The 23,363-nt window shown below is 58.1% G+C and overlaps 1 protein-coding gene across 1 annotated transcript in view; it reads left to right on the top strand.

The window, feature by feature from the left end:
• Nucleotides 1-11,284: 11,284 nt before the first annotated feature.
• ATOH8 (atonal bHLH transcription factor 8) overlaps nucleotides 11,285-23,363 on the top strand; it is a 30,884-nt gene continuing 18,805 nt past the window's right edge. Inside the window, exons 1-2 of the mRNA XM_079792452.1 lie at nucleotides 11,285-12,151; nucleotides 19,582-19,773. Coding sequence (XP_079648578.1) covers nucleotides 11,396-12,151; nucleotides 19,582-19,773 — 948 coding nt within the window. The 5' untranslated portion in view covers nucleotides 11,285-11,395. The remainder of the gene's footprint in view (nucleotides 12,152-19,581; nucleotides 19,774-23,363) is intronic.

Below are 23,363 nucleotides of genomic sequence, written 5' to 3' on the forward strand. Positions count from 1 at the left end.
GAGAGAGAGAGAGACACCTTGATGTTAGAGAGACACATCAATTGGTTGCCTCTAGCATGAGCCTCAACCTGGGCAGGGATTGAACCTGCAACCCAAGAATGTCCCCTTGACCAGGAATCAAAACCGTGACCCTTTGATGCAGGGAGCGGGGGTGGGGGGTGGGGTGGGGGTGGGGGTGTGTGGTGGTGGTGGTGGTGGGGGGAAGAGGGGAGGGAGCAACGCTCTAAACACTTAGCACACTGGCCGTGGCTCTATCTTTTTTGAAACTTTGAAAATGAGGAAACTGAGAAACGGAGGCCCAGAGAGATTAGGGAATTTGACCAAGTGCCCAGCTTGTAAGTAGTGACCCTCAGTTAAGTTCAGGCTGCCTGACTTTCCTCTCCACTGAGGGTCCTTTCCCACTTAGCCAACTTCCCTGGTGAAGGGCCTGCTTTTGTTTTTTTATTTTTTTAAAGTTTTTTTTTTGTTCCTGGAAAGAGAACTGTTCAATTCAAGGTGGGGGATCTAAGATGCGAAGGCAGATTTTCCAGAGGGCAGTGTGGGAAGTGCTTGGAGATCCGAGAGGACCCTGCCCGTTTCACACCAAGCCAGGCCTCTCCTACAGCCTGGATCACCTCGCCAGGGGCCCACGTCCCTCCCGCACGCCCCAGCATCCCCCTCCGCTGCCCCGTTCTTCCCACCCAGATGTTCGCTCTGGGGCTGCCCACTTGGGGGTCCTCAGAAGTTGTCCGCGCTGCTCTGAGCAGTGGACGAGAGGGGAACCGACCGGATGGATTTGCTCAGGGCAACCAGCACGACCTTGGATTTGGAGTCAGGAGACCCGGAGCTGCCACTCCTTCCCAGGGACGTCCGGCGAGTGGTTACCCCGCTCAGGTCTGTCTCCTCCGCTCTAAAATGGGGAGTAGCCAGGATGGCCTTCGAGCTGTCACGGGCCGAAGGCAAGAACCTACGACGGCCGGCTGGGTAGGCAGGTGTTGGGTGAGAGGAGCTCGCCTTACTGTCCCCCCACGGCAGAAGGATCCTTTGCCCCAAGAAGCGGGGTCCGGCACAGGCTCGGGAGCAGATGGGGCGAGGGAGGGGGCGTCCTGGTCAGGCGGTGAGGCCCACGCTTGTCCCGCAGAGCTCAGAGGGACAGGAATCTGTCTGATAGGAACAGCTCCGTTGGCCACTTGGGGACTTTATGGTCCTGAGGCTCAACAGTTGGTTAGTCTCACCCACCGGTTCCGTTTTTACCTAACTACCACTAGGGACAGGTAAACACTGGCGTGGGGCCACCTGCCCCGATCATCTGTATTGGCTGAACTGACTCCCCAAGTCCATGAGACAACTGATTTGTACCAAATTATTTCCAGGAACCAGGCAATCTCCTGGCTTCGCCAAACCCATGAACTGTTTTGGCTTTTCAGAGACAAACGGGATCTGACATCTTTGGTTCTCAGGAGACGGGCCACCTGCCACTCACCAACAACAGCCAGATCCCTAGGAAGGCTGGGAAAAACCCTGCCAGCAATGGGATCTGGGACTCAGTCTACCCCCTCTGTAAAATGGGAGGATTGGACTAGACCAGCAGCAGCAAACACCTGGCGTGAATACTGCCGCCCTGGCTCTTCCATCCACAGCGGACATTGCTAATCAATTACCGCTCATCTCCGTGGGACCCAGATGCAGCCTCGGAATCCTGTTCAACCCAGGGCTTCCCGCAGCCCCTACCAATCAATTCGATTTGGCACGTGTCATAAAAAGCATTTGTCCTCTCGGCAATCGGTGATCTCCAAGCGGCCCTCCAGCTGTGCCGATTCAGAATTGCAACTGATTGGGTGTCTCGGGAGACAGACCACCAGGTCGCCAGCTGTCCCTGAGGCTCCCCAGGTCCGCCGAGCTGCCCCTGAGCGGGGCCAGGGCTGAGCGGTGCCTTATTAATTTTCCTCACTGCTAATAAATGTGCATTGCGTCAGCTCCGTCCTGCCCCCTCCTGTTCTCCGGCGGCCGCCATCAGCGGGGACTTTTTCAAGAGCCGTAAAAATAGTTTTTTTTGAGGAGCCTGCACAGAGGAGGCAGCCAAGCCTTTTTGTTCCCTTTCTTTTCTGAGGGAATGGGAGAGATGGGTAGGGAATACTTCACAGCGAAGGAATGTGCTCCTTGGGGAACTGAAAGTTGTTTTCCTTAAAATAAAATAAAGAAGAAGTTATCACACGCTGGTTTCACATGGAGCCGCAGAGCGCGTCTGTGAGGCTGGGTAACGGCTCCCGGGAGATCACGGCTTAAACCTGGTCTCATTAGGTTGCTGGGTGACAACTGGGTCCTGATGAACAAAGCCCAAATGAGCCCCTTGCTCCCCACCCGCCCCCTGGCTGGGCCCGCTTCCCTGGTCCAGTGGGCTTGCTGGCTCCATGAGAGAGCTTGTCCTGCCTGCAGGGGAGGCAAGACCTGGAGGAGAGCTTTCTTCCTCAGAGGGGATGTGCCTTTTCCCACTGTGCTCTGGATTTTGAAGGGACAGACAGATGCTAAGAGGCCAGGGATGGGAGGGGCCTGAGGTACGTAGGCTTCACTTGCTCCTCACTCTCCCCATTTTACAGATGAAGAAACTGAGGCTTGCAGGGGCTGGGAGGGAAGCAGGGACCAGAGGGAAGGGAACGTAACGGGTCCCGGGAAGAGGAGGCATTTCTCACACCCAGACCAGCGAGTCCAAGCTGCAGGAAAATCCCGCGAGTGTTTGCCAAGCTCCTCGAGCCGGAGTGATATGTGCCCCTGTCTTAACAGGCAACACATTGTCCCCGTCCCTAGGACATAATTATGCTCTTATGCCTTCGACTTTTAATTTTGATGTGACTGCAACTCAAAACAAATGAATAAATTAATAAACAAAACCACAAAGGTGATGAAATTCACACGAACAACATTAAGTTCATATGATGGATAACACGGTTTTGCTGAAACAGAGCCCGCGGGGCCTGGAAGAGGAGCAGAGAAGAACAGCAGAGGCTCTGGGCCTCCGGTCAGAAGCCACCGGAAGGAAGGAATGTGGGGGGCAGTTAGTGTCAGGGGGAGAAGGCAGGGAAAGTCGGGTGGTGGTCAGCAGAGGCTTTGAGACGTGGCTGGTTCTGGGCAGCCCTCCCTACCTCCTTAGGGGGAGTTTGCCCAGCACCACCTGGCTTGCAGTGTGCCTCCATGGACAGGTCTTCCTGAGGCATCCTGTCGCTTCTTAGCAAACCTTCGACAGCGCGGGCAGCGCCATGCGCCCGCTCCTCTCTCCTGCCGTCTTACCTGACAACGGCTTCTCCCTGCACTCCCCACCTCCTTTGGGTGGCAACATGGACCATGGCCTGATGCAAAGGCCTGGCGGTTCTGTTGTAAATGGGCGTTTAGGGGAGGTCTCGGCGAGGAGGTGACATAGCAGCAGAGGCTTGAGGTGGGGGGCGGGGGACAAGCCAGGCATCTGTCAGGCATCTGTCAGGGAAGTGTCTGGCCAAATCCTACTGTCCTCCTAGCCTCATTCAAATGCCCTTCTTCCAGAAGTCTCCACACTCAGAGCTCCACACTCAGAATTCCCCCAGTGCCCCCTGCGGCGTGCACCACCCTGTCCTGGTCTGACTTGAATTGTCTTTCTCCTGGACCCGGCGTGGGGGCACCGCGTCTCCTCCCTCGAGTCTCAGCTCCCAGGGGCAGCTTCGTGCTCACCCACGGCTGCACCCCCAGCCTCAGTGGCGTTCTACACATGCGCACTGAACTGGCAGAAGCGGACCCAGTTGGGGATGGGAATCATCTTCCTCAGCGCTGAGCTCCTGACAGGAGACACCTGGTTTTTCTGCCTCAGTCCCATGTAAGGCTCAGCCTAAGATCTGTCAAATGAACGAACGGCTATTGATTAGCACTTATTGGCTCCACTCCATTGATCAGCCAGGGAGACCCAAAGTCAGAGACAAGAGAGTGAATTCAATACGGCCACCAGTTCTCGGTGGTCAGAGCAGCTGTTCTTGTGACGCAATTTAACTGTCTCTGGATCCACTGGTTTCTTCTACCAGAGCGGCTGGTTGAATAGCTGAGCAAGACCTACCTGATCTAAATCAAGCAGTGGGCCTTCCTTCACTTAGTAAGTACTTATTGAGTGCCTACTGTGTACTAGGGACTGGAGGCCAGGGTAAAGCATTGAGCAAGGCAAGCAAATATCCCTGCCCTCATGGAGCTGACATTCTAATGGGGAGACAAACAAATGAACACATACACTATATATATATATATATATATATATATATATATATATATATATATATATATATATATATATATATATTAGAGGCCCGGTGCACGAAATTTGTGCATGGCAGGGGGTGTCCCTCAGCCCAGCCTGCACCCTCTCCAATCTGGGACCCCTCAAGGGATGTCCAACTGCCCTCTCACAACCCAGGACTGCTGGTCCCCAACTGCTCGCCTGCCTGCCTGCCTCCCTGATTGCCCCTAATCGGTTCTGCCTGCCAGCCTGATCACCCCCTAACCACTCCCCTGCCAGCCTGATTGACACCTAACTGCTCCCCTGCTGGCCCAATTGCCCTAACTGCCCTCCCCTGCCGGCCTGGTCACCCCCAACTGCCCTCCCCTGCTGGCCCAGTTGCCCCAAACTGCTTTCCCTTGCAGGCATGGTTGCTCCCAACTGCCCTTCCCTGCAGGCCTGGTCCCCCGCAACTGCCCTCCTCTGTTGGCCTGATCTCCCACAACTGCCCTCCCCTGCCGGCCATCTTGTGTCCACATGGGGGCGGCCATCTTGTGTGTTGGAGTGATGGTCAATTTGCATATTACCTCTTTATTATACAGGATAGTTAGATGATGGTGGTTAGTGCTTGAAAAATTAAAACAGGGAAGACGTAGAAAATACTGAAGAGGGAGGGTACAAATTTTATGTGGGGCGTTCAGGGAGGGACGGCCTTACTGAGAAGGTAACATAGAAACACCAGACGTGGGTGAGGCAGTGAGCCATGAGGCTACCTGGTGTAGCGCATTCTAGCAAAGGGAACTGCCAGCGCAAAGGCCCTGAGGCAGGAGGAATTGCTGGGTAGGTCTGAGGCATGGAAAGGAGCACAGTGTGGTGGGAGCAGAGCGATGGGTGGGGGTGGGGGTGGGAAAGAGCAGAGGGGATGAGGTCAGAGAGGAATGGGGGACCAGTGGTCAACTTTGGCTCCCATTCCAATGTTCCCGTTTGCCTCTGCTGCGTAACAAACCACCCCACACTGCAGTGGCTTAATACGCAATTTAGTATTTGTTCCCATGGTTCTGTGGGTTCACTGGGCTCCGCTGGGTGGTTCTTGCTCTGGTTCTCCCACGTGGTTGCCGCCAGATAGAGGCTGGGGCCGGAGGTATCTGAAGGCTCCACCCACCGGTCTGGCGCCATAGAGTTCTCCAGGTGGCCTCTCTTTCCAGCATAGTAACCGGCACTTCTCGTGCGGTGACTAAGGGCTCCAAGTGGCAGGAATCAGCCAGTCCCCGAAAAGCACAGCATTGCTTCCACTTCTGCCGGCTCCATTAGCCAAAGTAGTTGCTAGTCAGCCCAGATCACGGGGGTGGAGGCATAGACGCCACCTCCCTGGGATGCTGGGAGAATAGAAATGGATGGTATCTCCTAACCCATCTGAGAAAAAGTAGCAAGTCCCTGGGAGGTTTGGAGCAGAGGAATGACATGACATGTCCTGTATTTTAACAGGATACCTGGCCAACTGTGTGGAAACCTGGCACCTGTCTGCTCATCACGCCAGGCTCCTCCTGTTGCTTACTGAGCACCGTCTTCCCCCCGGCCCCTCACCGCAGACATGCGTTCTGCAGGGAGCCTGCCCCATTCACAGCAGAGAACATGCGCACTGCTGAGAAGGGGCACCGCGCAGGTCTCAGAGGCGTGCTGAGGCCTCCCTCTCTCCCTTCTGTAGCGCCCTCATCCGGCCTCTGTCCCGGCCCCAAAGACTCTCCGTTTTCCATAATTGGCACTTGGCATGGCCACACGGATAGCGGAAGGTAGAGTGAAGATTGGAGCATAGGAGCTTCCAGAGGAGCTTCGGCCTGGATGCCTCAGCACCACCTCTGGATCCAACATCCTGATGGTTAATGGTGCAGTGTGGGTACTCTCACTTGGGGGCCACCAGGCGGACGGTATTCTGCTTTCTGCTCCCTCCCGTGGGTGGTCCTGTCCAGGGCTGCTGTGAGTACACCTCCAGGGGGCGCCAATCACATGCCTTCTGTTTCCTTCTGCCGGTCTACTTTCTATTCATTCTCCCTGCCTCGCATGGGCGACACACCCACTTTGGAACCACCTGAACATCAGAAATAGGGACCCCGGATTCAGGGATGGAGAGCTTCATCTCACCTGGCCAAGAAGGTGCCGTTCGTTCTTGCCGAAACCGGTTTGGCTCAGTGGATAGAGCGTCGGTATGCGGACTGAAGGGTCCCAGGTTCGATTCCGGTCAAGGGCATGTACCTTGGTTGCGGGCACATCCCCGGTGGGGGGTGTGCAGGAGGAAGCTGGTTGATGTTTCTCTCTCATTGATGTTTCTAGCTCTCTATCCCTCTCCCTTCCTCTCTGTAAAAAAATCAATAAAATATATTTTAAAAATGTATACTCAGAAGGGGCCATTCGGTGGCACCAGCCTGGATGCCAAGATCTGGGATCCATATGCCTGAGACTCTTGAATGTCCAGAGACCTTTTCCTGGAAGGAGCTGGAGGGGCACCGGCTGGTCCAAGGGAGGCCAGCGGCTTCGGTGGAGAGGTGGGCAGCAGAGAGCTCACCCAGGCTGGCAGCACACAGCACACGCAGGGACAGCCAGGCTGCCGAACAGGCCAGGCCTATATGTGGCCCGGGTACGCCCCCTCCCCCCCGCTAGTGGCAGTGAAGCACAGGGTTCGAAGCTTAGGTTTTGGAGCTATTTGGCTTGGGTTCAAATGCCACTTCCGTTATTTCCTTTCTGTTGGCAAGGCTTCCCCTCTAGGAGCTCCATCCCCTACCTGCAGGATGGGTTTACCTCCTTGGGTTGTCCTAAGAATTTGGTGAAATCTCTCCCTGTGTGGCAGTCACTATTACGGCCTGGCTTTCTAGCATTTGCTCCCAGCGGCTTAAGCCCGAAGCCACTGCCTGCCCTTCCCTCTTTAGTTTTCTTACTGTCCCCTGGGCCAGCCATTCCGGGGCTGTGGAACCTCCCAGTGGCACCATCATGCTAGCCTCGAACCGTTGATTCAGTGGGGGATGTTTTTAACGTAGGGCAGTGATGGGCAACCTTTTGAGCTTGGTGTGTCAAACTTCGCCAAAAAACTGAGCATAACTTGGGTAGTGTGTCACTTTGAGGAAAAAACATTATTTTGCAAATGTTTCATCCTCGGCATGCGGCCGCCTCAGCGGCCGCGTGTCATCAGAAATGGCTACGCGTGTCAGTGCTGACACGCGTGTCATAGGTTTGCCATCACTGATGTAGGGTGTATGTTTTCTTGGGGGGTCTGCATTATCCCAAACCAAGCAGGGAGTGAGACCACCTGGAACCATGGGAGCCTTTTCATCCTGGCAACTCTATGAATTCACGAAATCCATATTACTGTCCTTGCAGGGCCACGAACCTGGCTCCACAGCCAGCAAGCAGTTCCTTGCCGGAGACCACAATGTTGTGTGCAGGCCCGGCAGTGTCATACCACCAGGGGGCGCTGCCTGGCTGGGCTCTCTTCCCACTTCTCAAGGAGGCAGAATGGGAAGCCCCAGGTTTGAAGCTCAGACTAGGGGGCTGTGGACAGGTAGACCCGACTTTGAAGGTCTGCCACCTGGCAGGCTGGGATTGGCAACAGGGACTCTTCACATCACTCGGGCCCAGTACAGATTGCCTCCTGTTCCCCTAAATGCCATTCCATCTGATGACTAAGGGATAATGCCCAGATAACAAGTCGGGGCTCAGAGAGTTCGAGAAGGGGCTGCTTGCTGAAGGCCACACACCTGGTAAGTGGCAAAGCAGATTCCTCCTAGGCTGCCTGATGCCAACATCTGGCCAGCAGGAGAGGCTGAAAGGTAAGGGGGGAGAAGCATGCCCTGGAGACTGGAGCCGGGTCTGCATCCCACTCTACCTCCACCCAGCACAGCTGGCCACTCCCACCCTCTCCCTTCCCCTCCTGAGACCCCATGGATGGGACTCAGGGAGCACCTCCTCTTTTGGGGCAGTGGGTGAGGGGCTCTGGATAAGCATGAGAAGACCTCAATACTCAACCAAGACATGTGATTTTCCTGGCACGTAGCCTAGTCTCTTCAGGGACGATTTTCAGTTTTGCCAGAGACTTCTACACGCCCCCTCCCCCAAGCCATGGACACCCCAGCTTGCAACTGCACCCAAAGTCTGGGGCAGGGGCTGGGCTAGACGGAGCCTGGGCATCTGTGCTACGGAGTGAGACCGCCTGGTGCCACAAGAGTGCTGAAGGCCACCATTCATTCTACTTTGTGCCCCGTGCTACATGCAGCCTCATTTAACCCTCATGTCAGCCCTGTGAGGCACACTACTATCGTCTCCATTTTACAGAGGGGGAAACTGAGGTTCGGAGAGTACCTTAGCAGGTGGAGAGGAGGCTTGGCTGCCTCCCATCTCTGCCACTGGCTGGCTGGATGCATGAGGAGTGGGCAGGCTGGGCTCTGGGCCTCTGCTTGGGATCTGGAGAATGTAACGGGCATGCAGGCTGGTTGTCTTTCAGCAAAGGTATCCTGGGCACCGACCCTGGGGGCAGACAGGAAGGAAACAGCAGGCCTTTCAGGAGCTTACAAGCCCGGGAGCTCAGACAGGTCCCCCGCTGGAGGATAAGTGGCAGCAATACCTGTGAGTGAGCATGTGCAGAGGCCAGCAGGGGCCACAGGGGGCTCTGGTGATCAGCCAAGGCTTACAGGAGGGGCGGGGGGCGGGGAATGGAACTGTCACCAAACGGTGAGGAACAGCGTGCCCCGCAGAGGGGAGTGTGGGAGATCTTTGAGCAGAGGCCGTGCATGAGGGTCTCGGGCCTTCAGGACATAAAGTGCAGGAAGACACTGTGTGTCCAGGGAAGGAGGGGCCTCGAGGAGCAAACGCACGATGATGCTGGAACCCATCTCAGTGGAAAAAATGAGGTTTTGCATTTACTATCATCAGAAAACTGCATGCCTCCTCCGCGTGTGTCCCTGTGGGGATGTGGATGTGTGCGTGTACGTTTGAAGCCTCATGTCGAAGTCCTTTTACATCCATGATCTCCTTTCACTGGCCCAACTACTCTGAGAGGTTGGCTGGACAGAAATATTCTCAAGGACAGATGAGAAAACAAGAACCCCCGTGGGATGGAATGTCTGGCCCAGGGTCATGGGGCTCAATGGTTGAAAAGCCACGACCCCTCTCGGGTTCCCAGTCCCGGCTCTATGCTCCTGCCCCCGAACCTTCTGCCCAGACCCCATCCTACCTCCCAGGATTCTGTATGCCACAGGCAGGCTTGGGACCCTCTGGAGCAGTGACCTTTGCCACTGCGTTGGTAGGCATCATAGTTTGCAAAGTGGGGGTGAAGGTCCCCCTAAGACATGCTCTGGTTCTCCCCTGGACTCTCGACAGTGTGTGGGCCCTGCATTTTCACAGGAAAACTGCCACCCGGTCTGGGGGTGGGAGTGCAGGGCTGAAACCACAAAGATGAAGATCCCAGTGGCTGCAGAGGCCAGAGCCCAAGGCCAGGTCAAGGGTCCATCTTCTCTTTCCAAACTGCGTTGAACAACCACCGCCGTGCTGAGGAGGAGCCGCCACAGAAGGGTCCCCGGAGGAGTGAAGCCCTGTGCTGGCTCTGTAGGGCAGCCGTGGGATGTGGGTCTGGGAGGAGAGCCTGCTCGTTTGACCTCTTCTTTCCGGGATCTCCAGTGGAATGGCATAAAGAACTGAGGGCCTGGGGAGTTGTCTGGCCCAATAACAGCGGGCACTGCTCCGAGTGGTTTGCACACCCGTGTTCAATGAAGCCTCACAAGCACTCGGGAGGAAGGTAGCCTTAGAGGCACAGAGAGGGTCGGTAACTTGCCCAAGGTCACTCAGTTTGTAAGTAACAGAGCTGGGTTTTGAGCCCAGAAAACTTGCCCCTCGGAGCTAGTCTGCCTCTTATGAATAATATTAACCAAAGCTACCATTTGACCACTATCTCCTTGGTGCCAAGTACTTAGTTCCTCGCAGTAAGGCAGTGGCTTAGGCATTGATGCTCTCCACATTTCGTAGGTGAGCAGATCCCCGCCTGGCGGGTTGCTGGGGGTGAGGTAACTGCAGATTCTCACAGAAGCTAGGCCTGGTTAAATCCGAAGCTTGCACCCAATTCGGCTTTGGAAGGCCTGTTGGACTTGCTGTGTGACTATGGTGAATATGGGAAAGCACACTGCTTTTCAGAGCCTCAGTTTCCCTACCACCTAAGCCTTCTGCCCCTGGCCTTCTTGCCCCAGTAAGTCGCAGACAGAGGTCGCGCTGCCGCGCGAGTGCGGGTCTCAGGACACTCCAGAGCCCTTCCCTCCCCCCATCGACCATCCCCCTCGCCCCCACCCACTCCAGGAGAAGCTGCTGTTCCGTTTTTTTTTTCCTTGCCGGGGTTAGAGTTAGGGTGGAGGGGTGGACCGTGAGGTGCTAGGTGCGGAAGTTCGATGCTGCATCCCCGAGAAGTCGAAGGGCAGGGTGGAGAAGGCCCAGCTCTGATTTGGGGAAGGGCCGGAGGGCCCCGACACCACGTGCTCGGGCAGTTCTGCTGAGAGCTGACCATCCTCGGGAACAGAGCAGCGCTCCCAAGTGGAGGAGGCAGTGGGCAGGGAGAGCCCGGGGAGGCCGATTCTGGGCAGAAGGGGTGGGGGTGGGGGGGAGGTAGAGAGGACGCGGACAAAGGAGGCGGCCGGCAGCCCAGCTGTTTTGAAAAATGCTTCCTGTTTCTTTAAAGGCGCTCGCGGCTCGGGCGGCCGGGCTGGGAGGCGGTGGCGGCGGGAGCTGCCTGCTCTCCGGGCGGCGGCGCTGACTGATCTCGCGAACCGGGCTTCTGTGTAAACTGAGGCTAAACAAACACAGATGGAGCGCAGCGGGCGTGCTCCAGAAATGCTGGCACTGCGGCCGCGACTTCAGAGGACACTCTGAGCGCTCCGGGAACGGACTGCCCGGCAGCTTCGCGGAGCCGGCGGCGCAGCTGCCCCGCGCGCGGGGGAGAGAGGAGAGAGAGAGAGAGAGAGAGAGAGAGAGAGAGAGAGAGAGAGAGAGAGAGAGAGAGGGCGGGCGGGAGGGAGGGGGGTGAGAGCAGGGGAGAGCGCGAGCCTCCGAGGCGCCGAGAGCGACGGCCGCCGGGCAAAGCCGGGCGCCGCGTGCAGAGCGAGCGCGGCGGGCGCGCGTCCCGGGCAGCCCCACGCCTCTGCCTCGCGCGTTGCCCGCGCCATGAAGCACATCCCAGTTCTCGAGGACGGGCCGTGGAAGACCGTGTGCGTGAAGGAGCTGAACGGCCTCAAGAAGCTCAAGCGGAAAGGCAAGGAGCCGGCGCGGCGCGCGAATGGCTATAAAACTTTCCGATTGGACTTGGAAGTGCCCGAGCTAGGCGCCACTGCCACCAACGGGCTGCGGGACAGGACCCAGCGGCTGCAGCCGGTCCCGACCCCGGTGCCAGCCCCAGTGGCGCCGGCCGTTCCCTCAGGTGGAGGCCCGGACTCTGCTGGGGAGCGCGGGGGCGCCCGGGCGCCAGAGGTCTTGGACGCGCGGAAACGCGGCTTCTCCCTGGGCGCTGTGGGTCCAGGACTCCCCACGCCGCCGCCGCCGCCGCCGCCTCCAGCACCCCAGGGCCAGGTACCTGGGGGTCCGGAGGTACAGCCTTTCCGGGAACCTGGCCTGCGTCCCCGCATCTTGCTGTGCGCACCGCCTGCCCGCCCAATGCCTTCCGCGCCCCCTGCGCCCCCGGAGACCTCAGTGCGCCCTGCGCCCCCCACGCGCCCCGGGGAAAGTTCCTACTCGTCAATTTCACACGTAATTTACAATAACCATCCGGATTCCTCCGCGTCGCCTAGGAAACGGCCCGGCGAAGCCACGGCCGCCTCCTCGGAGATCAAAGCCCTGCAGCAGACCCGGAGGCTCCTGGCGAACGCCCGGGAGCGGACGCGGGTGCACACCATCAGCGCAGCCTTCGAGGCGCTGCGGAAGCAGGTACCGGCTCGCAGCCGCACATTCTCCCTGCGCCCGGGGAAGAGTGCCCGAGTGGGTGGGTGAGTGCCCGGGGGACTTACGGAGGGTAGGGGTGTTTGTGAGGGGCAAGTTGTCCCCGCCCGGGGGGCCCCAGGACCCAGACAGGTTTGGGTCCTCCTGGAGTAGTGACCTTTGCTACAGCGTTGGTACGTTTCTTAGTTTGCAAAGTGGGGGGTGAAGGTCCCCCTAAGGCATGCTCTGGTCGTCCCCGCCCCGCCCCTCCCCTCCCCTCCCCGCGGGGTGACCCTGCCTGCGCGTCAGACTTCAGCACTCGTAGTTAACTTTTATGACAGCGAGGATGTGTCTCCGGAGTTCCTTGGGAGCGGTGGGGAGTGGAAAGGGGGAATGTGGGAATCTGTCTCGGTCGGGGAAGGGGAGAAGACCTCTTCAGGCTTTTGAGATGGTCGGGGAAGACTGCCCGGGTGGGTGGGTGAGTGCCCGGGAGGCCCAGAACGCTGAGAAGGGAGGTCCTGGGGTTGCCGGAATAGAAGGGTCCCGCATTCCCTCTTCAGCCCCTATCTCCCAGTAGGGACGCCCCTACACTCAGGTTGCTTTTGTGCTCTGCACCCCTTGCCCTGGTGTCCTTAATGCCGCAGGCTACAAGCCTGCTCCCTCGCCCCAGGGGCGGCCTCAAGAATTGGCTGGTGAGGGCCTTCCCAGGGGATCCCCTCCACCGCTGCCCCCCATTCTCCGGTGAGGCAGGCAGTTCTGCTGAGGGACTGGTTCGTTGGGGGACCTTCAGAGCCTAGTTCTGCGGTAGGTCAGGGACTTCTCAGTTTGGGGATGGTGGGGGTTGCTCTCACCCCACAGTGTCTTTTGCAGCGGATGGGTGGGGAAGGGCAGTTTTACAATTCCACTTTTTAGACAAGATTACCCTCTGGTTCTAGGCTTCTCATCTTCTTAGAGAGAAGGGAGATCTAAGAAGAGGTGGTTAGTAACCCCCTGCTCCCACCTGCACAGGGAATGGGGAAGGGCAGGGGTGGATGGTTTGAGTAGCCAGGTTTTTTTCTTGCTCAGCAGCTGACTTCCTGTGTGACTCCAGGGAAGTTACTCAACCTCTCTGGGCTTTCGCCAGCAACAAAACAGTTCAGAAAACATGATCTTCTTTTTGGACCGCACTCTGTTCTTCCTTCTGTGGGTGGGGCGGCCAGTGGTGCCTGTGTCCATCCGCGGGAAGGGAAGTGAACTGCTGGGGGGGAAAAGCCCCCGTGACTATTGAGCCAAAGTGTCACGCCCGGATTTGGGTAAGATGTTTGCTCAGTGAATTGGGGTGGGGGGTGGGGTCAAGTAGCTGACCCAGACCAGGCTGAGCCACATGCCAGTTGGGACCCTGGGCAGTGGGCCCGGTGGACCGTTCAGTCCTACCACCGTCAGTCAGTAGCCTGCCTCTGAATGACAAGGGAGGGCGGCGGCCTAGAGTCCTGCAACCCACCTCTCAGGACAGAAGGATGACAGAAGGCTGTCCACCTGCTCACCTTGCTTCCCAGACTGGGGGGGCCGCCTGCCCAGAGCAGCACAGCTGGTGGGTAGCAGGGCAGGGCTGGCACGTAGGTCCTTTGACGGCCAGTTCAGGGCCCTTTCTCTCCCGCGGGCCTCCGCTTTCAGAGTGAAGACACTATTTTAGGGGTGGCGAGACGGGGGTTCAGAGAGCTTATGCCAGGTGAGGGGAGCCTCGCAGGTTTTGCACTGCACGCCTCCTTGGCATGCCGTTCACTGGCCGCCAGGGTGCTGGTGCCTCCGTGGCCCGGAGCAGCCGCAGCCTGCACAGCCTGTGCCGCTGCCATTGCAGAGCCCGACTCTGAGTCGGTGTCAGCGAGTCACTCCAGTGCCCAGGCTCTTGACAGCCCTGCTCCTCAGGCTGTTGACTGCCCGAGAGCTCCCACCCTCCGCACGAGGACGCCATCCTGTTTTGTCCACCCCACTCAACCCGGAAGGGAGCGCGGGGGACTGGCTGCTCAGCCGTCGCGGTGCAGATGGGGGCCGGGCCCTCTGGTCTGGGGGGTGCGTGACAGCGAGGCCGAGATGGAGGGTGTGCGGGGCAGATGGTCAGGCCTCCGCACATGCCACCGGCCCAGCTGCGTAGGGCCCTCCCCGCGCCTCATGTGAAGGCCATGTGTGCACAGCTGGGCCTGGCCCATGTGCAGGGCTGCTCCAGGGCCAGGTGGGAGGGGCTCAAAGGGGAAGCTTGGCCTGGCGGGGTGGGTGAGGGGAGGGGCAGAACCTTCTGGCTCACAGACTGTGCTCACCCCTTGGGGCATCTGGCGTGTGTGCGGACTGCTTGTGCCCCCCGAAAGTAGGCAGCCCCTCAGCCTTGGCGGAGGAATGGCAGGCCGAGGCCTGAGGCATCAGTGACGAGCCCTCAGGACTTGCCGAGGTGCCTCTTCATGAAGGAGGCGCCACGTAGGTGGGGCCTGGGTCCCCTCCTCTGCTGCCCCTAGGGTCTCCCCGTGGATCCTCACCCAAGGGGGCTCAGGGTGGCCCAGGATGGGCTGTGGGGATGGTGCCCTCACCCCTGCACCTCTCAGGGTCAGACCCCTCCAGCCATGACCACAGTCACCAGGGCGGCGGCTTCGGAGCCTCGTTGCATTGGGCCTGTGGCTGGGCATCTGCGGTGCTACCTCCCCATGCTGCCGACGAGGACACTTACAGAGAGGTTAAGCAAGGACGGGATTTGTACCTGGGCCTATCTGGCCCTGGGGCCGTGACTTAATTACTGAGACTCAAATGCTCAGGGTCTAGCCTCGTTGCTGTGCAGAGAGTTGGGATTTTAAAGGACCTTTCTCAGTAGAACTTGACAGGGACCTCGCTCTGTTTAGAGGGGCTTTGTGTCAGGAAGTCTGCACTCAACTGACACAGTGATTTCAAATGAAATCGGCTGCTACGCTGTGTTCTGTGCGCCATGTTGGAGCTCTGTAGGGTCAGGAGTCTTGGTGGGCTTCCAGGAGGGGGTCTTGGGCTGGGTGAAGGGGGCAGGAGCTGGCACAGAGGCGGAGGGCTTCCAGGCCCCTCCTGAATGGGGTAGGTTCTCGGCTTGACTTCTCTGTGGCACCTTCCCGCCTTTGCCCACAGCGATTCCATTCTGAGGTCGCAGGTATTCCGGTGCCCTTCTTATCCGTGAGGAAACGGAGGTCCCCTGAGGTTATGGACCTGCCTAAGGTCACGTGGACGGCCAGGGGTAGAGCCAGGTCCTCAGGCGTCCAGGCCAGTGCCCTTTTCACTTTCTCCTGCTTCCTGGAGCCTGGAGAGGGCCCAGCTTGGGGTGGGTGGGTGGAATGTTCTGAGGGCATATGGGACCTCATGAAAACCCCCAAATTTGCTCCTCTGAAGCTGGAAAGTTATTGTGGAGTGAGCACAAGGCAGTCCCGTTACTTTCCCGGAAGTTGGGCAGTCTCGGGAGTTGGAGCCAAGCCACCCTGCTGCCTCCTTTGTCCTGTGTCCTCCGGCCAGAGTGGGCAGACCGCTGCCCTGGGGCTCTCTGCAGGCGGCGGGGTAGCTGGGCTCTGGGCTCACTGTGGATGCTCAAAGGCTGGGGTCCCATGGGACCAGCCCAGAACTCTCCGTCTGCAGCTTGGAAGGGTGACCTGCCCACCTCCCACCTTATGCTGTAGATGCCCATCCAAACCTCCAAGCAGGTCCTTCTGGCTCATTGGAAAAAGCCCAGCTGAGGTGGGAGTTCAAAACCCAAAAAGTCTCCCACCCCTAAGGGTCCTCTACTACCCAATGCTCCTGTAAAGCGGAAGTGATGCTTTCTATCGCTTGGGGCTGTTTTAAGATGAACGTAGGCATTGTGTTCAAGATCCTCAGCTCTCTGCCTGCCTTAGTAGAACACAATAAACAGCAAGGGGTGGCCTGGTCCAAGGGGGCATGGAGGGTAGGCAGAGGTTGCCAGCCCCCCTCTACAGATGAGGAAACTGAGGCACTTGCTCTGAGTCACGCTGCTGGTAAGTGCCCGGCAGTCAGACCAGCTCTTCCTCCCGACCTTGGCCTCCCAGAACTAGAACCTGCCATTGGTTCTCACTCTGCAGTCGCTGCCCAGGCTGGGGCGCCTCCGGGCTGGGCTGTCAGGGCCCAGGTGCTTCATCCTGCAGATCAGACACCAGGAAGATCTGGAATTAGCCAGGTCAGCTGAGGAGCACCCTGCCCCCTCCCCACCGGGGCAGGGGGTGGAGGAGGAGTGATGTGGCCAGAAGTTGCCTTTGGTGCCTCAATAGATGGCCACCTCTGGTGGTGGGAGCCGGGAGAGCCCGGTGGCCATGTGCCTTCCTTGGGCACCAGATAAGCGTGTGTTTCCAACCAGGTCTTAGCCGTGTGACCTGGGGCTCAATATGTCACCTCTCTGCTTCCTTAAGTGCAGATGGGATAATAATCTTTTTTTGGGGGGGGGGGGGGCGCATTATTTATTTACTTATTTTTAAAGTTTTGTTTTTGTTAATCCTCACCTGAGGATATATTTCCATTGATTTTTAGAGAGGGTGGGGGGAGACAGAGGGAGAGAAACACTGGCACATTGATTGATTGTCTCCTGCATGTACCGGGGATGGAGCCCGCAACTGAGGTATGTGCCCTTGACTGGAATCGAACCTGCAACCCTTCAGTCCACAGGCCAACGCTCTATCCACAGAGCCAGACCAGCTCGGGCTGGGAGGAAGGTTTTAAGTGGGATAAAACTCCTTATCAATAGCTACCTCAGTGCCAGCTATGCAACCAGGGCTCAATAGGTAGTTTTCCTGTTGGACGTGGACTTTGACAGAAGCAGTGGGACAGAGTGGCAAATCTGAGACAAACCTGGCCCAGAACCTGGCACAGGAGCCCCTAGGTCGGCCTTGACCTTATCTGCTGCTCTGTATTCGCGCAGTCACCCTGGATCCCACGTGCAGAGCCCTCCTGAGATCCCTGCTCCCAACTGGCAGGGCAGCCAGCTGTTCAAGGGCCAAGGGCTCACAGAGCTGAATCACTCCCAGCATGGCCTCCGATGGACACAGCGCGAGGGCCTGTGTCACAGACCTGTCCGGGGCCGCGGGGCGGGCACGCCCTCCCTGGGGTGCCTGCCCTGTCTCAGGACTCTCAGGCACCTTTCTGTCCCACAGGCCTGTTTATTTGTTCGTGTTGATAAAGCAGGATTCTCTGGCCTCTGGTCGGGAACAGGCAAAGTGCATTGTTCTGCCGGCTTTTCTTGGATGGGTTTGGAGCTGCGGCCAGGCTGGGAGTGGGAGGTAGGAAGGGGAAATGCATGGGAGTTGGCGCTCTCTCTGTCACCTCCCTGCCCCTCCCCGGGTTTCCTAGTCTGGTGAGGGGCGACTCCTCGGCTGCTGGAGCCTTTTAAAAGGTGACAGCGAACCTTGCTTCTGGTGTGGGGGCAAGCAGGTGCTGTGTCCTGGCTGCAGGTCTCCTGCCTCCCGCCCCCTCTGGAGCCTCTCTTTGGAGACTGTGCTGTTCCGCTGAGCTGTATCCAGCCCTCCTCTGGGCAGTGCATGTGCCGTCGCATTGACTCCCTACCACGCTGTGAGGTCAGTCCTGCTGGCAAGGTGACGAGGACGCCAAAGCTCAGGGAGATTCTGCCACTCGCCCAGGGCCCCATAGCCAGGAAGAGCTAGAGCCAGGAGCTGAACCAGGTGACCAAGAGGTCTGTGTGCTTAAGCTCTGGGCCTAACAGCTAAATCCTCATCGTCAGCATGAGGAAAGGTTTTGGAGCCCAGTTCTATACATCCTGGAGTCACCTGGTGAATATGGAGGGAGCTCATTCATTTTCTCATTCAACAAACCCTTTCAGGTGCCTGTTATGGGCAGGACCTGCGCTGGGCTCTGCAGACAGGGGCTTCCCCCACCACTTACAGGGAGACTGATCATTAAATGAGGAGTGAAGGACAGATGGGGCGCTATTGGAGTACTATCAAGGGCAGGCGTACCCCCTCCCCACCTTACCTTCAGCCTCATGGTTGGGCGGGGCGGGGGGGGGGGCAGTCAGAGAAAGCTCCTGGACAAAGTGAGGTTTAAAGTGAGATCAGAGTGGATGTTACGTTTAGGGTCCCCCTCTGAGGTGCCCATCTTGTTCATACTTTAGCCCCAGGACCTAGAACAAGGTCTCTCACTTCAGCACTGCTGACATTTGGTCCGGGTAGCTCCTTGCTGTGGGGGCATCGCAGGATCCTGTGCATGGTAGGATGATTAGCCTCTACCCACAACAGGCCAGTAGCAACCCCCCCTTGCTCCCCAGTAGTGATAATCAAGAATGTCTGCAGGCATTGCTCACTGTCCCCCAAGGGACACAATTGTCCCCGGCAGAGATCCACTGACCTAGAACAGTAGCTGGCATGGGTGTGTGTGTGTGTGCTCACTAAATACTTGTTGAATGGACGTGCCACGGGGGCCCCTCTCTGTGGGATGAGGGTATCGGGACCAGATACCAGGGGCAGATAGACCTGCTGCGTATAGATCCTGGCGCCCAGAGAGGGGAGGACACCCGGAGCCTTGGTGGCTGGGCGAGCACGGGGGCCGTCCAGGTGAAGGATGCCTCGTGGCAGCGGTGGCTCTGATGATGCGCCCTGTCTGGCGACGCGTGGTGACCTTCCCACATCACAACACAGGCCTTGCTGCAGGCCTCGTAGGTGTCTGCTCGTGCAGCCCAAACGCTGGTGACAGTGTCAAAAAATCAGAGGCTCCATCTCTTCACCTGGTACACATCCCGCTGCCGTTAGTGAGTGTCTCGTTGGTGGTGAGTCACTGATAAACGTGTCAGGTCTGGTTGGGGCTGTAAGTATTTATTATGCGCGTGTTGTATGCCCAGCAGCGTCTCAGGTTCAGAGGGCACAGAGAAAAGGAGAGAAGAAAAAGAAAGCCCACCATGTGTGTGTGCCCTCCCTGCTGAGCACTGTCTGTCACGTTTCCTTCTCGTACGTTCCCAGAGTCCCTGACTCTGTTTTGAAGGTAGGAATCACATTATTCATTGTCAGAACCTCAAGTGCCTAGCAAAACCAGCCTCACTGAATGAATGAATGAATGAATGAATGAATGGAAGGAATATCAGAGCTGATAAGAAGTGTCTGTTCTCTCGGAGAGATCCCTCTCGGGGAGGTTGGGACAGAGCTCTGTCGTGGTGGGAACACACTGTGCTTCATTCAGACCGGCTCTCGGGCATGAGCTGAGCCTCAGTTTCTCGTGTACACTTCCCCGAGTGTGTGAGTGGCTGAGCTGAGATGTGTGTGCGGGTGCTTAGAACAGAGACCAAAACCCGGGTCGAGGGCTTAGACAGGCCGCCTCCGCTGTCCAGCCGTCCCTCGCAGGTGGTGCAGATGTTACTGTGAGCAGCCCCATGCCTGCCTGGCCGGCTGCCCCACGGGGTCGTGCTCCACAGAGGCCCCGGCAGCTCCTCCTGACGCCTTCTCGCCCACCAGGTGCCGTGTTACTCGTATGGGCAGAAGCTATCCAAACTGGCCATCCTGAGGATCGCCTGTAACTACATCCTGTCCCTGGCCCGGCTGGCTGACCTCGACTACAGCGCCGACCGCAGCAACCTCAGCTTCTCCGAGTGTGTGCAGCGCTGCACCCGCACCCTGCAGGCCGAGGGGCGTGCCAAGAAGCGCAAGGTACGTGCCACCGCTCGGGCAGCAGCCTCTGGGAGAGGCTAAGGGTGGGGGGACAGGAGCTTGGGGTGCCCACACTCACCCAGGCTTCCAAAGGGCCAGTGAGATCCGCCTCTGGGAGCTTTGCTGGGGTCGCCCCAGCTTCAGAGCTCCTCACGGCCCTGGGATTGGCACGTGACCCCACTCCTGGTAATGGGCTGCTGGGGACCTTGGACAGCCACCCCGGGCCTCTGGGCCTGCGTCTGCTTATCACCGAAAAGAGGGCGGTTTGTCTCTGAAGCCCTTTTCAGCCTCTGTGCTCTGGTGCTGAGTCCCCACGTGGGCCCTGATGGAAGCTGCATCAGGATGGGGTCCCCTGAGCAGAGGAGAGCCCCGAGAACCCTTGGGCATGTTTTGGGAAACGGACTTGGCCTGTGGGTTATCTGAGGCTGTGCATGAAGGCAGATCATATTCATTCACTCTCTCACTCATTCCTTCTGGAGGGGGTTGCTGAGCCCCAGTCTGAGTATGCTGGGCAGGACCATAAAGATGATAAACAGATGGTCCCAGCCCGTACGCACCTCACGGGATGGTTAGCCCCTCCGGCCGGTGGAGCAGGGCAGGGCAGTGCGGTGAGGGCCTGTGCTAGCGGCTGTGGAAGGCCAGGCGGAGGAGGGACAGGTACCTCTCCTGCCCAAGGGCGTTGAAAGGGCATCTCAGTGTAAGTGGTGTTTGAGCTGGGACCAGCAGGACAACCAGGAGGCCACCAGGCGGATGAGGCAGAGGGAACAGCCTGCACAAAGCCTGGTGTTTGGAGAAACTTGTGCTGGAGGAACGGTGTTGGGCATAACTGGTTCCCAGATGGCCTGTGCTTCCAGCATTTCCAGTTGGGGGCCAGGGCCAGGCAGTGCCAAGCAAGGTTTATGGAAACCCTCCGGACTCTGTTCCCACGAGGCTAGAGGGAGAGTCTACATCCGTGAGGAGGGTGGGGAGCTGTAACTGGCACCCTCCATGGTTCCTTCCTTCCTGGCCTGCCCTCCCCCTATCCCTGACCATCACTCCCCCTCCCCCTTCCCAGCACGTCCTCCCTGGGGGTTCTCCAGGTTTCCCAGAGGGCCCTGAGCCCCATAGCTAGGGGCCCTCCTGGACCCTCCTGCCTACACGGGGAGGTCACGGCATGTCCTCGCAGCCAGCCATGCTGCTGAGATAATTGCACATTGCATTCCTGGGAGTGATTAGCACGGACCAATTAGATGGAATCTTCAGCAAGTGGGTGAGAGAGGAAGTGCCAGTGGCTAGGCTGCCCCCAGCGCGGCTTCCCACTGGAAAGGGACGCGGGTAAATGAAGGGCGTGATGGATGGCTCCATGCAGCGCCCTGTGACAAAGGAGGTTTGTAAACTGTCTGTGAACTTCCCCTGGCACTCGCCAGTCTTGGGGGCTGGAGGGACAAAGTGGGCAGGCATCTTTTCTCCATCTCTGCTCCTGTTCCCCACCCTCCGCCCCCAATTCCTCCCCTCTCAGCCCCTCCCTTCCCTGTTCCTAGCTTGGAGCAGTGTCCTGGGCTGGGGAGGAGGCCAACGCTGGAAGGTGAGGAAAGAAGGGAGGGTGGGGTGAAGAAGCCCAGGGGAGAAGAACTTTTGGTTTCCCCTGAAATCACCTCAAATCTAAGCCACATTAAAGACCATCGGGTCCAACCTCCCCATTGTCCAGATTGGGAGACTGAGGTGGAAGATTGTGGTTAAGAGCATCCAACAGCTCTGACTTCAAAGTCCTGGCTTGCCACCTGCCAGCTGTGGCATCTTAGACCCATTTCTTCACCATTTTGAGCCTCAGTTTTCTTGTCGATAAATAGGAACAGGGATGATAAATCATCAGCGATTTCTAAGGTCCTTTCCGGTCTGACTCTCCAAGAGGAGGTCGTGCCTCACCTCTGAAGGGCACTGAGCAGCGTGCAATCTGCATCACCCTCCCACCAGGCAGGCTGTCCTGGGGCTGCCGTCTCCCAAGTGCTGGGCCTGGGCAGACACCACTGCCAAGAGGACTTAGATGGGAGGACAGGACAGGGTCCCGGCGCTGTGAGACCTCCTAGGGCTTCTCAGGCCCAGCATTCTGTCCCCGCAGGTTGGGGGCTCACTGGACTCCCCCACTCCTGCCGCTGCGCCTTCCTGCGTCTCTGTCACCATGCAGGTGTGTGAGTTCCCAGGTGACCTGCCCAGTGGACCTGAGTGGCTGGAGTAGGCCTCTGTTTTGTTAACCAAATCAAGGGGTATGGTGTCTCTAGAGATTCACTCATTCATTCATTCATTCATTCAGTGTTTATTGAGCACCTACAACAAGTTGCACACTGGGGAATTCTATGCTGAGCACGTGGGCACTGTGATGGGCAGAGCGGGCTTTACCCTCCATAGTCCCTGTAGACAGAGGGTATGGATTTAGGGCTCAGATCAAGGCCTGTTACCCCCTCCCCTGCAGCCACTGAGGGTTTGGACATGGGAAGGAGCCTGGCTTACATCCTCATGAGGTAGAGCGAAAGCAAAGATAGGAAGAAACTGGAAGACGTGTCGATGTAAGTGATGGGCTCAAACAAAGTCCTGGATAAATGGCAGCTGGATGGTGATGATTTCTGAGGCGGTTGGTGGAGACTTGAGCTGTTCCACTTGAGGACGCTCCCTCACAGCTGCTGTGCCCGAAAGTCTGGGCCATCCTCTCGGGTTGCCTCCCGGAGAGGTGGCGCTCAGGTCCCCTGCAATCCCTTGCAGTTCTGACGGTTGCCGTCCCTCCAGTCGTGTGTTAAGAATGGAATTTAAAGTGAACCCGGCTCGCCCCTGAGCCGCAGGCGCATCCTTTTCCCCATCCCAGACCTTTCCTATCGGTTTCGGGGACCGCATCCCTTGGTCGGTGAGTCTTTCATCTTTGGTCTTCGCAGGATGTGCTTTTGGGGATTCAGAGCTCCGTGCGGAAGCCCCAGTAGTGCAGAGGCCCATGTCAGAGGCCGCCCAGTAGAGAGACAGGCGGGAGGAGTTGAAGGGCCCTGGAGAGCTCAGTTCTGACTCCGGCTGCAGCCAGAGATAATGCACTTTAAGCACCTGGCTCTGGGCCATGTTTCTGCAGCTCCTGTTTTTAAAGCAGCAACTCCTGGGAACTGAGGAAGAAGAGAAGCAGGAGGAGGAGGAGAGGAGGAGGAGGAGGAAGAGTAGCAGCAGGAGGAGGGGAAAAGAGGAGGAGGAGAAGGAGGAGGAGGAGGGAAAAGGAGGAGATGAAGAAAGAGGAGAAAGAGGAGGAGGAAGAGGAGGAGGGGGGAGGGGAGAGGTGGTGAGGGGAAGGAGGAGGAGGAGGGGGGAAAAGGAGGAGATGAAGAAAGAGGAGAAAGAGGAGGAGGAAGAGGAGGAGGGGGGAGGGGAGAGGTGGTGAGGGGAAGGAGGAGGAGGAGGGGGGAAAAGGAGGAGAAGAAGGAGGAGGAGGAGGAGGAGGGAAAAGCAGGAGGAGAAGAAAGAGGAGAAGGAGGAGGAGAAGGAGGAGGAGGAAGAAGGGCAGGCGGGGGGCGGGGGGAAGAGGTGGTGAGGGGAAGGAGAGGAGGGGTCCTGGCCTGTGTGACTTAGTTGGCCGGAGCATT

Source organism: Cnephaeus nilssonii (genome assembly GCF_951640355.1).
Source record: "Cnephaeus nilssonii genome assembly, chromosome: 15".
Lineage (NCBI taxonomy): Eukaryota > Metazoa > Chordata > Mammalia > Chiroptera > Vespertilionidae > Cnephaeus > Cnephaeus nilssonii.